The sequence below is a fragment of the Micromys minutus genome, assembly GCF_963924665.1.
Source record: "Micromys minutus genome assembly, chromosome: 24".
Classification (NCBI taxonomy): domain Eukaryota; kingdom Metazoa; phylum Chordata; class Mammalia; order Rodentia; family Muridae; genus Micromys; species Micromys minutus.
The window spans coordinates 45188797-45201649 of NC_137959.1; the positions used below are offsets into that span (position 1 = coordinate 45188797).

The 12853-nt window shown below is 47.4% G+C and overlaps 1 protein-coding gene across 1 annotated transcript in view; it reads right to left on the minus strand.

The window, feature by feature from the left end:
• The window catches only part of FANCA (FA complementation group A), a gene marked incomplete at both ends in the record, with an annotated part of 51838 nt that overhangs the window by 3400 nt on the left and 35585 nt on the right, over window positions 1-12853 (minus strand). Inside the window, 9 exons of the mRNA XM_080936727.1 lie at window positions 614-723; window positions 1981-2085; window positions 2184-2243; window positions 2317-2422; window positions 2912-3081; window positions 6414-6498; window positions 9835-9963; window positions 11419-11492; window positions 12492-12668. Of these exons, the coding sequence (XP_080792853.1) occupies window positions 614-723; window positions 1981-2085; window positions 2184-2243; window positions 2317-2422; window positions 2912-3081; window positions 6414-6498; window positions 9835-9963; window positions 11419-11492; window positions 12492-12668 (1016 nt within the window). The remainder of the gene's footprint in view (window positions 1-613; window positions 724-1980; window positions 2086-2183; window positions 2244-2316; window positions 2423-2911; window positions 3082-6413; window positions 6499-9834; window positions 9964-11418; window positions 11493-12491; window positions 12669-12853) is intronic.

Below are 12853 nucleotides of genomic sequence, written 5' to 3' on the forward strand. Positions count from 1 at the left end.
CTCTTAGTAGAAGTAGGGGAGCTGAAGAGATGACTCAGCAGTTAAGAGCTCTGACTGCTCTTCCAGAGGTCCTGAGTTCAAATCCCAGCAACCACATGGTGGCTCACAACTATCTGTAATGGAATCCGATGCCCTTTTCTGGTGTGTCTGAACTCACATAAAATAAATAAATGCTTTAAAACAAAACAGAATTAGGGTTGGTAGCAAGACCTGCTTGGATACTGAGCAGGTTTTGGAGTACTGAGATGTCTTGCTGAGGCCCTCTGAGAACTCCCAGGATGCTGCAGGAACTTGGTTTTCCTCATGAGAGTATGTCAGCCAGGACTGGGCTCTTAAGTGAGGAGTGATGTGAGAACCTGCTCCCTTCCCTATACTGTCCCTGTGCTTCCTTGGGCCCGTGGACACCCTGTGTGAAGTACATGTTAGAGCAGAATGCAGGGCCCGGGTGAGCTGGAATCAAACCTGATGAAACCAGTCTTCAGGAACACTTGAGCAGCTTCCTTACGCAGGCCAGCCAGTGGACTTGGAGGCAGTACCCCAGTCCTCAGAGGATGTCCACAGACATTGCCTGGCCCGAGGAGCAGCTGGGCCCCCTGACACTGCTTCAGCTTACTTGCTAGCAAACTCCCAGGCCTCCTGTAGCCTCTGCAGCTCCCGGGGCAGTGTGCTCTGCCATTTCTTCCATCGACTACACAGCACCGGTTCCAGGCTTGACCACCACAACTGGGAGAAATGAAAGATCAACAAGCAGATTATGGAAGTCGTCATGGACAGCCCTGAGAGAGGTGCTGCCCCTTGGCCACCATCTAGACACCTAATTGCCAGTCAGCTAGGAACTCCTAAGACTTCACACGGCTGACATTGTAGTGCTGTGCAACTTTTAGCTTTCCTTTTTTTGAGACTGAGTCTTGGCATATAGCTCTGGCTATCCAGGGACTCACCAGGCTGGCCCAGAATCCAGAGGTCTGCCTGCCTCTGCCTCACAAGATGTAGGTCATTATACCAGCTTATGTGTAGCCCAGGTGTAGACCAAGCTGGCTGGCCTTGAATTCAGAGATCTGTGCCTGCCTCTGCCTCACAAGGGCTGAGATTAAATGTATGCTCCACCACCACCCACTTATGAGGCATTCTTCTGCTCAGGAAAAAGGCTTGAAGGGAGGGTACTGTATGAGGAAAAACCCTGTAATGTTGGCACTGCACTGCCTGGCCTGTGTCTATATGCCAGGCTGAGAGCAACTTTCTAAATACAGAATAGTTAATCTATATTCCACCCAATGACCTACAAATTGAAATGAGTCTGGCCATGGCTTGACCCATCCATCTCCCCTCTAGTTAGAATAATGAACCAGATGGAGGCCCCAGGTGTCCTAGGAAGCCTCAATAGCGCTGTGCTCTGGGATGCAGAGCAGCTGACATAGAGCCTCCAGTGAGCTTTGTAGTTGAGGACTTTATGAGAGGCCACAATAGAGTGGATGGGACAGCACTGAAGAGTGGACATCACAGGATGTCTCCTGTGAGCCAGTGTGCACTACGTACCGTGTGTGTGTGTGTGTTGTGTGAGAGAGAGAGAGTTTTTCCTGCATGTATGTTTACATATTAAATATGGGCACAAGCTTTGTGCCTGTAAAGATCGGAAGATGGTGTTAGGTCCCCTGGAACCTAAGAGATAAGTGATGAGCCACCATCTGGGTCCTCGGAGGAGCACTGTTTTTAAACATTGAGCCAGTGCCCCAGACTCTCACACATCTTGTGAACAGTAACCACTGGGAAGTGAAGATCCCAACTCTTGGAAAAATATCCAAGACAAGGGTCTGTGAGATGTCTTAACAGGAAAGGGTGCTTGTTCCCAGATCTGCTGACCTAAGTTCAATCCCAGGGTCACATACAGTGGGAAAAAAATAAGACTCCTTAGAGAGAGATCAGTGAGGGGAGAGGAGATAAATAAATGTAACTCAAAAAACCCAACTGGGCCAGACATACCAGTGCTGAAGTCAAAATGACAGGACACTTAGTCTGGCATTCTGTCAGTGTCTGGTTAGCCACCAGAGCTGGGTCTTGACTTCGGAGACATACACTGAGGAGCCCCTGCAGCAAGAACATTCTGAAGCTCAGCAGTCTGCCAACCCAGGTGCCCCTAGGAACTCCGGCCCTGAAGGGCGCCACTAGGCAACCAAAGAAATTACCCTGAAGAAGTGGATGGTTATGTCGTAGGTCAGGACACTACCATGGCAACAGAAGTTTCTCTGTAAAACAGTCCAAAGTCAACACAAAACCAACAGAAAGGTAGAAAGGCCAGCCCGGAGTGTTTGCACATACCAACTCAGAGTTGACCAGGTTAAAGAACTCTTCACAGTTGGGGGACACAGGTTGTCCAGCCTGGGGGCTGCCCACAAGAACAGATGGAGGCAGGCGGAGGAGAAGCCTTGGAAAGGAAGGGGTGGATTGTGAAGACAGACAGCATGGGCCGGGCCTTCTAGTTCACCGCCTCGCTTCAGCTCCTGCATTCTAAATACAGAGCTGACTCTGTCCCTAGCACTTACTTCCTGCTTATAAACTGTAGATACCTGAATTGCACTTCAAAAAACATAAATAAAATTTTAACAAGCAGGAGGAAGGATGCACCACTGTCTAAGGAAACAGTCCTTAACTGGAGAATTCTATCATGAAAATGGTTGTACTGCACTTTAAGAACAAAACGGGGAAAAAAATCCAACATGTTCTTTATAGTACATCCTTCCCTAGAAGAATGCTTGAGTCTAAGAAGAAAGACTTGAATCCAAAACACCTTTTACACTTGTTCCTAGAAGAGCCACCAAGATGTTGGAAGCATCCCAAGCCTAGACGGAGTAGACATCACAGAAACAATCAGTAGTGGACGCTAAAGACAGAGGCTGGCATCAGAGCTGGGTACCGTTTGCACATGAGCAGTTCCTGCTGTCTCCTAAGGCTGGTGGCCATGCTGTCTAGACTTGCCAGAGCTTGTAGCCGTCTTCTGAACACCCGAAAGAGAAAGTGACTCTGAGGAGTAGAACAGCCATGGGGCACAGCACCTTGATTCAGCTCCAGGTCCACAGCCATCTCCTGGGAAAGAGCAGAACCAATTTCACCAAACAGGAGTTGGGGCAGAAAGCTTACTGTGGACCTGAGGTGGGGACCCTGAGAGATGAGCCTGAGGTTGTCTCCGTAGGGCAGGGGAGTGAGAAGAGACAAGGACACAAGCTTTTCCATGTGAAAGCCATTTCTAGCTAGATCTAGTAGCTCAGCTATTGGGAGACTAAGGCAAGAGGACTGCAAATCCTGGGGCCTGCTCAGGCCACAGCACTTGCCTAGGATGCAGACTCTACATTCAAACCCCACCCCCAGCACCATAGAAACAGAGCAGTCTTTACATTGTGAACATAAATGAGCACAGAGGATACCCAGCATACCTCCCCAGGTCTCCCTGGGGCTGCACGGTGGAGACAGGTATACACACATGCAGAAACTCTTTAAGGCTGGGGTCGGGCTCTGATGGTCCACTTCCATCCCCAGTAGCATAGCTCAGATGGACTTCTGTCTGTCCCTATTTATAGTCTAGGCTAGTGTCTGGCCAACATTTTTTAAAAATTTGTTTTATGTTTGTGAGTACACTGTAGCTGTCTTCAACACACCAGAAGTGGGCACCAGATCTCATTACAGATGGTTGTGAGCCACCATGTGGTTGCTGGGATTTGAACTCAGGATGTCTGGAGGAGCAGTCAGTACTCTAACCGCTGAGCCGTCCCTCCAGCCCTCTGGCCAACATTTTGCTGTCACAGTTCCTGGAACCCTTGTATTTTGGAACATTTCTAAAAAAAAATTTTTTTTTTAATTTTCCAGAGAATAAATGTGACTTTTTAAACACCAAAGAATTATCCAGGTATCCCACGTAGCTGTGAATTCCACACTTTGGGCCCATATTTGGATCTTATTCTTTTAAAAGCAAGATGGTGAATCAAGGAACAGGACTGGTTTCCTCAGTCTAACCCGAGAGCCACATCAGCAGACAATTCAATGCCCGAGGCACAGAGGTGGCCTCGCTGAATGTTGTCGTTCATCTCGGTGTCATCCTGCATCCTCAGCATCCATCTCGTAAGGACTACACGGGCTCTGAGCGCATCCTCAGCATCCATCTCGTAAGGACTACACGGGCTCTGAGCGCATCCTCAGCATCCATCTCGTAAGGACTACACGGGCTCTGAGCGCATCCTCAGTATCCATCTCGTAAGGACTACAGGGCCAGGCTCTGAGCGCATGAGCAGAACTGTCTGGCTGGCTGATGTGCTGCTCCTGCCTGCTCTCTCTGAGTGCCTCCTCTCCTGGAGGACAAGGTGGCAGAGGAAACACCTACTATTTTTTAAGGAGGAGTGTGAGCGAGAACCTTAAAAAGTGTGGGCCTTGTGGGGTGGAGGGAAAGGTACTGTTGTCGGGGGTAACAGACAGCAGGTAATGCCTTACACACAATGGCTGATGTGTGTAGGGGGGGGCTAGTGAGGTGCTATGTATACAGACTGAGTCTGAACCCCAAGGCCTGGTTGCCCCCAGTTGGGAGCGACTTCTCACATACACTGACCTTTGCTGTGTAAACCTTGCTCTCTATTTAAAGCTAGTGGTTAAATAAAAGTGGCTATTACTGGGAAGAACAGAGGTAGGTGGGGCTTTGGTTACCAGATTGGGGGAAGGAGGTCACTGATAGGCATCAGGAGGAGAGAAAGGGGAGGACACAGGAGGGGGAAGGAGAAAAGGAGCCGGAGAGAATAGGAGGGCTCCATTAGACAGGATGGACCAGGAGTGAGATGCCCCGAGGGCAGAGTAATGGAGCAGAAATAACCTGAGTGAGACTCAGGTAGCAAGTACTTGGCAGTTAAGTGTATACAAAAATAGGTTAAGGGGCAATTCCCCCAGTAATTATGCTAAAGCCGATTTAAAAAAAAAAAAAAAAAAAAAAATCCGTGCTAGAGAGATGGCTCAGTGGTTAAGAGCATTGACTGCTCTTCCAGAGGTCCTGAGTTCAATTCCCAGCAACTACATCATGGCTCACAACCATCTGTAATGGGATCTGGCGCACTCTTCTGGTGTGTCTGAAGACAACGACAATGTACCCACATACATTAAATGAATTCTAAAAAGAAAAAAAAAATCCAAAGGAATATTTCCATTGTTGGGTGGCTGGCGAGGTCACAGTAAGAGCTAAGAGTTATTAAATAACACGTAAACATACCATTTACAGTGGAGGTGTGTCCTGACTACTCAACAGAAATAATGACTGGCACCCACAGATGTTCCAGCCTGCTGTGTGACCCTAAAAACCACACGCAGGCCAGGTCTCCCTCGGGCTCATCTCTGCCGTCTAGGAGAGATGGGTGGGGAGGATGAAGGTCGGGATGAAGCCAGGTCTCTGCACCGCTCAGCCTGTAGGATGCTCTCATCTGAGGGGTTTCCTCAGCTCTGTAGTTCTAATTCCCCACACTTCTGAATTCAGACCCACAAAGAATGGAAGCGAGGAACCCATAGATATGACTGCATCTCACAACGTGACGTGTACTACCATGGTCTGGATCTGAGGTGACCTCTCCATGCCATGTGCTGAAAGCTTTCCCTAAGCACCGGTGTTCAGAATGAGAGGCCGTGAGGGCCCTGACCCCATCTGTGGCTGGGGACCTCCCTGAATGGACTACTGGGAACTGGTCGAACACTTCAGAGGTCGGCCTGGCTAGAGAAAATCCTCATTAAGAACGGGCTTTGGAAGAATCTCCCTCGTCCCCAGCTGCTGCTCCTCTGTTTCTTGGCTGCTCTGTCTGCCACACCCTCCCTCCTGTTATGTCCTGACTCACCACAGGACTACAGCCACGAGGGCATGTGGCCTTTGCTCTTTTAACTCAGTTTTCTCAGTTACAGTGTCACAGCAATGGAGGACTGATGTGCCTGTCCCCAAGGGCATTCGGGCATGGAGGGTTGGAAACAGGCTACCTAGAGACATGAACTGAGAGGCACACTGGAACACCAGCACGACCCCGCTGCATTCTCCTGCTCCATGTGCTCTTTTCCCCTACGGAGGCTAGCTTGTTACGGTTGCTTCTCAGAGCCCACAGCCAGGTAAGCACGAAGAAGCCGAAGACTGCAGCGGCAGTTTTGCTGTCAAAGTTTAGCTGTTTCAAAGCTGGGAGACAGTTTTAGCATCACAGCTGTGTGTGGGTCTTGTGATGCTCACCTGTGAGATGAAGTGAAAGGACACTGTTGCTCTAGGTCTCTACCACGGTACGGACAATGTGGGTTTCCACTCCGTGCTGTTGAGTCAGTCACCATTGTGCAAACGTCATAAACCCCTTAGCACCCTTAGCAGAGGACAGGTTTGCTGCAGCGAACACACTGAGCTCTGTTGTTCTCTAACTCACCTGCAGTCTAGAAAGAATATCCTCATTTCCTGTGCAGCCACCAAGAGCCAGATCAGAGTCCTCTGAGTGGTTGTAACTCCTTGAACTGAAAACAAAACAGAAGCCTGCTCAGTGCCATCTGGCAGAGCTTACTGCGGCGCCTGCTCGGTGCCGTTCTGCAGTGTGTACTGCGGCGCCTGCTCGGTGCCGTTCTGCAGTGTGTACTGCGGCGCCTGGCCAGTGCCATCTGGCAGAGCTCACTAAGATGGCCATTCTTTCTCCTGCTAAACGTGGGTGTTTAACAGACAGCAGCAAAGTACCAGCAGTATAAAATATCAACAATGCAAAGAATGGCAGGGCACATTTCTGTACTCAAGAGTCAGAGACAGGAGGATGACTGCAAATCTGATGCCAACTTGGCTGACACAGCAAGTTCCAGGCCAGCCATGGTTAAACTACAAAAGCTTATCTAAAGGAAGGGGAGAGCCTCTGAGAGGCAGCTCAGTGGTTAAGAATGTGAGTCAGCAACCGCTCAGGACTAAAGGCAGATGCCAGCTCCCTCACAGCATGCTGGATACCATACAAAGAACTCCAAGTGGCTGAGACCCTCTTCTGGCTTCTGCATTTGCATTTGTGCTTGAGCATAGACATAGATACACACACACACACACACACACACACACACACACACGTTGTAGTAAATATTAAAAAATAGGTGGCCCATCTCTTTATCGGCCCTGTGGTCTCATTCAAGCCCACTTCTGTCTGAGCCTCCCCCACGGTCTCACTCCATCCTCACGACTCCCTTCTCCGGCAGTTTACTCTGCCTGCCCTACTGCCTCTGTCCCAGGGTGTTTTTTTACCCCAAATCCCAACACAAACACAACTCTAAGGCCTGAAAGCTTTTCACACAGGTTTATATATTCAATTCTCAATTTACAAACCTTCTATACAACAAAATTACATCAAATAGACAAAGATACAAACTGCCCTTCTATATGAGATAACAGACCTATAAAATCCTTAATGTTCATAGCTACTTAATGCCAATTAAGTCCACCTGGATCTAACTCATCCTTCCATCTTGGAACTCCTCCCTCTCTCCGCCCCTGTCCTCTGACCCTCCTCTACCTCCTTTCCCTGCCCAATCACCAGCTCTCGCCTTTATTTTACTAATTAAAATGGGAAGGTTCAGATGAAGTCCTGAGTAGTGACAGCCCTTCTTGGGAAAGTGGAGTTAACATTAAAATACAAACAGCTTCCCTTTTTAAGGGAAGAAAAATGTTCCAAAACCAAGTATAATTTGCAGCAGGAGGTTTACCTTCCCGAAACTAATTCACACACTAAACGATGGCACAAAGTTGACCAACAGCAGGGGACACTGACTTCACATGCAGTAGACAAAGCCCGAGCAAATCACTCAGAAAGAAGCTATAGTACAGACCCGAGTTTGCTGCATCCATATACAAACCTCAGTTGTTCAAAAAAAAAAAAAAAAAAAAAAAAAAAAAAAAAGCCAGTCATTCTATTTACAGTCACACTGGAAACAAAATACAAAGGCAGGAGGGTCTCTGGGGGTTCAAGGTCAGCCTCCTCTACATATCAAGTTCTAGGCTACACCGTGACACCAAGTCTTAAATCAAACAAAAATAAAACACCTATTAATACAAGTTTTATATTTAGCAAATATTAGACTTGTACCATGAAAACCTAATATATTTGGTAAACTAAGTCAAAACTTAAATAAACAAAAAATCATGCTGTGACCATGTAACACGCTGTGACTATGGACAGGAGCACTAAGTGCCACTAAGGAGGCATTATCATCCTAAGTGGCGAGAGATCTGATACGGTTCCCATCAGGATCCCAAATGGGTGTGTGTGTGGGGGGGGACCAACAACCAAACAAACCAACAACCCAAACAACCAAACAAAACAACAATTTCCTGATGGTAAAATTCAAGTGAAATCACAAAGGACCCAGAATAGCCAAAGCAATGTCTAAAAAGAGCTGTGTTGAAAGACTCACTTCAAAGCAAAATCATAGAATAACACCCCGAGACAGCAACAGAACCAGGGGCACAGAGATAAACTTTCCTGTGAGTGGCCAACGGACCCGTGACAAGGACATCAAGACCGTCATGGGGGACGAACAGTTTTCTCATCAGAGACATGCAAAGGAATAATGTGGATCTCTACCTCACACAGAAGAAGTAAAAACCTGAGCATAAGAGCTAGAAGTAAAAACAAATGAATCACATCTCTCCAAATCCATTATTCATTCATTCATTCATTCATTCATTCATTCATTCATTCATTCATTCATTCACTGACCATTATCAAGAGGGCGAAAAGACAGTTCAGGGAACAAGAGAAACTTTCCAAGTCTGTGTGCTAAGTGTCTGTGTAGGAAATGTAAAAAATTACAACTCAGCCACACAGTGCAGTTTAAAAGACTGGGGTGTCCTCAGAAGCAGGTGACTTTTCTAGTCTATGTGGGGTCCTGAGTTTGATCTCTAGTAAATGGTCTAGACCACAAGAAAAAAAAAAATCTCAACAACAATGAAATAGCACTTCAAACCCAACAATGGCTATTACTAAAATCAGAAAATATCACTGTTGATAATGCTGTAGGGACACTCTGAATTCTCTCTACTGCAGGCAGACTATAATATGGTATAGCTTGCATATGAAAACATCTTGAAAAAAAAAAGTATTATTATCCATCGACCCATTCTTATGTATATACTGAGGAAAAACAGTGACCCAGGGCTCCAAACAACCAATACTCAAAAAAGGTCATAACGATGTTACAATAGCCAAACAGCACAAGCAATCAAATACCTATCAACAGAAGAATGAAATATAAAGACGATGTGCGTTGTTCAATGTCAGGAGCCATGTAGGAAAGGCTAAAGCTTACCAAGGTGGTCTTTCTGAAAAGTCTCACCATGGACAAATGCCTCTTGTAGGCCAGGCCCAGGGGACAAATCTCTGGGTCTGATTCCTGCAGCTGATATGCCTTTCCTGTCCTTACAAAATAGAACAATAACAATCCTTGTCATTAGCCCATCCTATTAGGCAGATTTTATGCAGACCATCGAAGATGTACTGTTTTGTAGTTATGCTATACAAAATAGATGATTTCTTACTTCCTAATGATGATTCTGTAAGAATTCTCTTTATAATTAGGGCTATTTTATAATCAGAGCTATTTCTGATATTAAAACTGCAATTAGAACTCTGCCAGGCTTCAGGTCAAGAACTGAAGGGGAAGGAGATTGACCAGTCTCCTCTACAACTATCACCCATCCCTCAGGAGGCTGAGACAGGAGGACTGTGTTCTAGATGAGTGGCCGACATGAATGAAGAAGCCAAGCTGTGAGCTTACTGAGCTGTGCTGTCACTAGCTGAGAGCAGCTTTGAGTACTGTGTGGCTGACCTTTGGTGGAAGTCCATGAGCTCGCTGACAAGGACTGTGCACGCCACTTCCAGGTCTCCATTGCAGCCTCCCAAAGATGACGGTGCCGGAAAGTAGCGGTCGTAGATTGCCCACTGGTGGAAGTCACGTCTGCAAGAGTTGAGAGCCGAGGTCAACACCGAGCAACACTTTATAACCAGGGGTCTTTAACATCCTCAGTGGCCTCTCAGAGGAACACGGTGCCAGTGACTGGCCAAAGCAGGAGCTACCCCAGCAGCCTGAGAACTCACAGGAGAGTGAGGCTTCCCTGTATGCAAGGCAGGGGACCAGTCCTGTGGAAAAGCCCACTCTTGGGAAATTCTGTCATCAAAGCCTAGGCAGGGTGACTGCTGACTACATCTGTGAACCCAGTAAACAGCAGGAAGCTGAGCTGGTGCAGGCTGAGTTACCTGGTGCTCTGAACCACGGAAAGCCCGAAGAGGAATGGCTGAGAAATCCCAGCTGAGGATTACTGCTCAGTGGCCACAGACAGTGGTAAAACCGACCCACGAGGGAAGGGCCTCAAGGACATGATGGCTGTTCTAGTAAGTAGAAACAGTCAAACACAAGTGAGCTATTTCACACCACAAGGAGCCGGTGAGGTTTCTGGAGGGGTATCACTTTGTCACAGGGGCTGAGACCTCAGGATCAGGAGTGTGACAGAAGCAGAAAGGATAGCTAGGAATTGGATTTATCCGGACAGTACTTCCCTAGCAGGGAAAAGCCTTTGCTTCCATTGCTAATCTCTAGCTCTGCAAAAATGGCTAAATATGATCTCAAGATAACAGTCACCCAAGGGTTAAAAGTGAGGCTGACGACCCTGGTGAGATGGCTCAGCTGTTAAGAGCTCTGGACGCTTTAGCAAAAGACCCAAGTTCACATCCCAACACTGCCATGACAGCTACATCTGTCTGTAACTTTAGTTCCAGAAGAGATCCCCCACTTTCTCTGGCCTCTGCACATAACACACACACACACACACACACACACACACACACACTACCCATATACATAAAAATTAGTATTTCTTTTTAAAGTGAAGTTGAGCCTTAACAACAACACCCAGTCATGATGTCCTCAGTCTCCAGTGCACATTTCAAGGCACTCCTAGGAGCCTGCCCACCCACATACCACAAGCAAACAGCAAGTGGTCACTTGCGCTTACACACCCTATCTTGTAGCCTTAGACCACTCATTGTGTCTACTGTGGTTTTACCAAAGCGCACAGAATAGATAAATAAACAAATGTGTGTGTGTGTGTGTGTGTGTGTGTGTGTGTACACACATATATATACACACTCTCTCAATATGGGCTCTGGTGAGTGTAGGTCTCTGCACAGACCTCACTTGTCTGTACAATGGTGTGATATATAGGTAGGCATGTCTCAGCTACTGTAAGCCCAGCTTCTGGGGCACATGGCTTTTTGGTGTTTCAATAAAGAAGTGAATGGCTGAAGGTGTGCTGAAACACTCCTCGGTTAACCTGAACATGGCTGTATGATATTCAGGATGGTTGTGTCAAACACTGTGGTGACGCTTCGGTGGCCAGCTCCCTTGAACTCTTACCTTTCAGTGTCTGAGAGGACATCAGCTACAGGTTGAATTTCCAGTTCCAGCTGGATCCAGTCTCTGTAAGTTAACTGAGTGACAGGAACATTCAGGGCAGGGATGAAACACAGACCACACTGTTTAGAAGCATCAGCCATCCTATCTTAGAAGCAAAGATCTGAATCTGGTGTGGGGGCCACAGCTTTAACCCCAGCACCGGGGAGGCAGAGGCAGGCAGATCTCTGTGAGTTCGAGGCCAGCCTGGTCTACAGAGCAAGTTTCAGGATAGCCAGGGATACACAGAGAAACCCTGTCTTGAAAAGCTAAATAAACAAAACAAAAACAAAAACTGCCACCGCCACCACCACCACCAAAACCCAAAAACCAAACCAACAACCCCCTACAAAGCTGTGTGCTCCACGGCGTAATACACTGGAGAACGGGTGCATTATTGCACTAAAGAAAGCTCTGAATATGAAAATAAAACTTGAAGCCAGCAGTTTTGCTTGAGACAGTCTTGACTCTGTACCTAAGGCTGGCTGCGAACTTACGGCAATCCTGTTTCAGCTCCCCAAGTGCCGGGATCACAAGCATGCACTGCCACGCTTGGCCACACCGGCCTTTTCACCAGCGTGCTATTTACTTTTACTCAATGAGCCTGTTCCTGGCTAGATTATTATTTGGTAAGAAAAGAAATTATTTTATAGGCCAGGAGCTGGGGGAACAAATCTGGGATAAACGGTGGCACAGTGTTTGATCCAAGTGTTCTAGAAGAGGCAGGGGGATCTCTGTGAGTTCCAGGCCAGCCAGGGCTAGTGATCCTGCCTGAAACAATCAATCAGCCAAGCAACCAGACACTCTCCTTCAAGTATTCATGGTATTTTATATCTTGTTTTTTCTTATAAAAATTCTTAAAGCAATCTCACATACCAGTGTACGCTAATCGCAAAATCTCACTTTCCATATAAACTAAACAACAACACATTATGGACCAACCCCCTCCCCCCATTCCCACTTGGACAAAGGCCGAGGCAGGCATGCATGTGCGCGCACAGAGGCCATGTGAAATAGTGGAAGACATGGAAACCTACATGAAATTCCTTCTCCTTCAACAACTCTTGGAAGCTGTTCCATCTCCACAGAGAGAGCGCAGCAGCCTGCCAGTCTGCAGGAGGAAGGTACAGAGGTCTCCAGGGGATGCAAGCTGTGTGCTCAGGAGCACAGGGTGCTCTGGCCTCTGGGAACAATCTTAACACAATGAACTGAAACTGAAACAGACAGGGACAAGTTCACAGTGTGAGGAACTTCACAGGGCACACCCAGAGACCACACCCACCAGACCTTACCTGCCACCCTCCCCTGGACCCATTACAGCCCTGACACACAGCATGTCAGTGAGTGAGGGGGAAACCGGGAAACAGGACGCATCTCCCTAGGCCCAGGCTGACCTTGC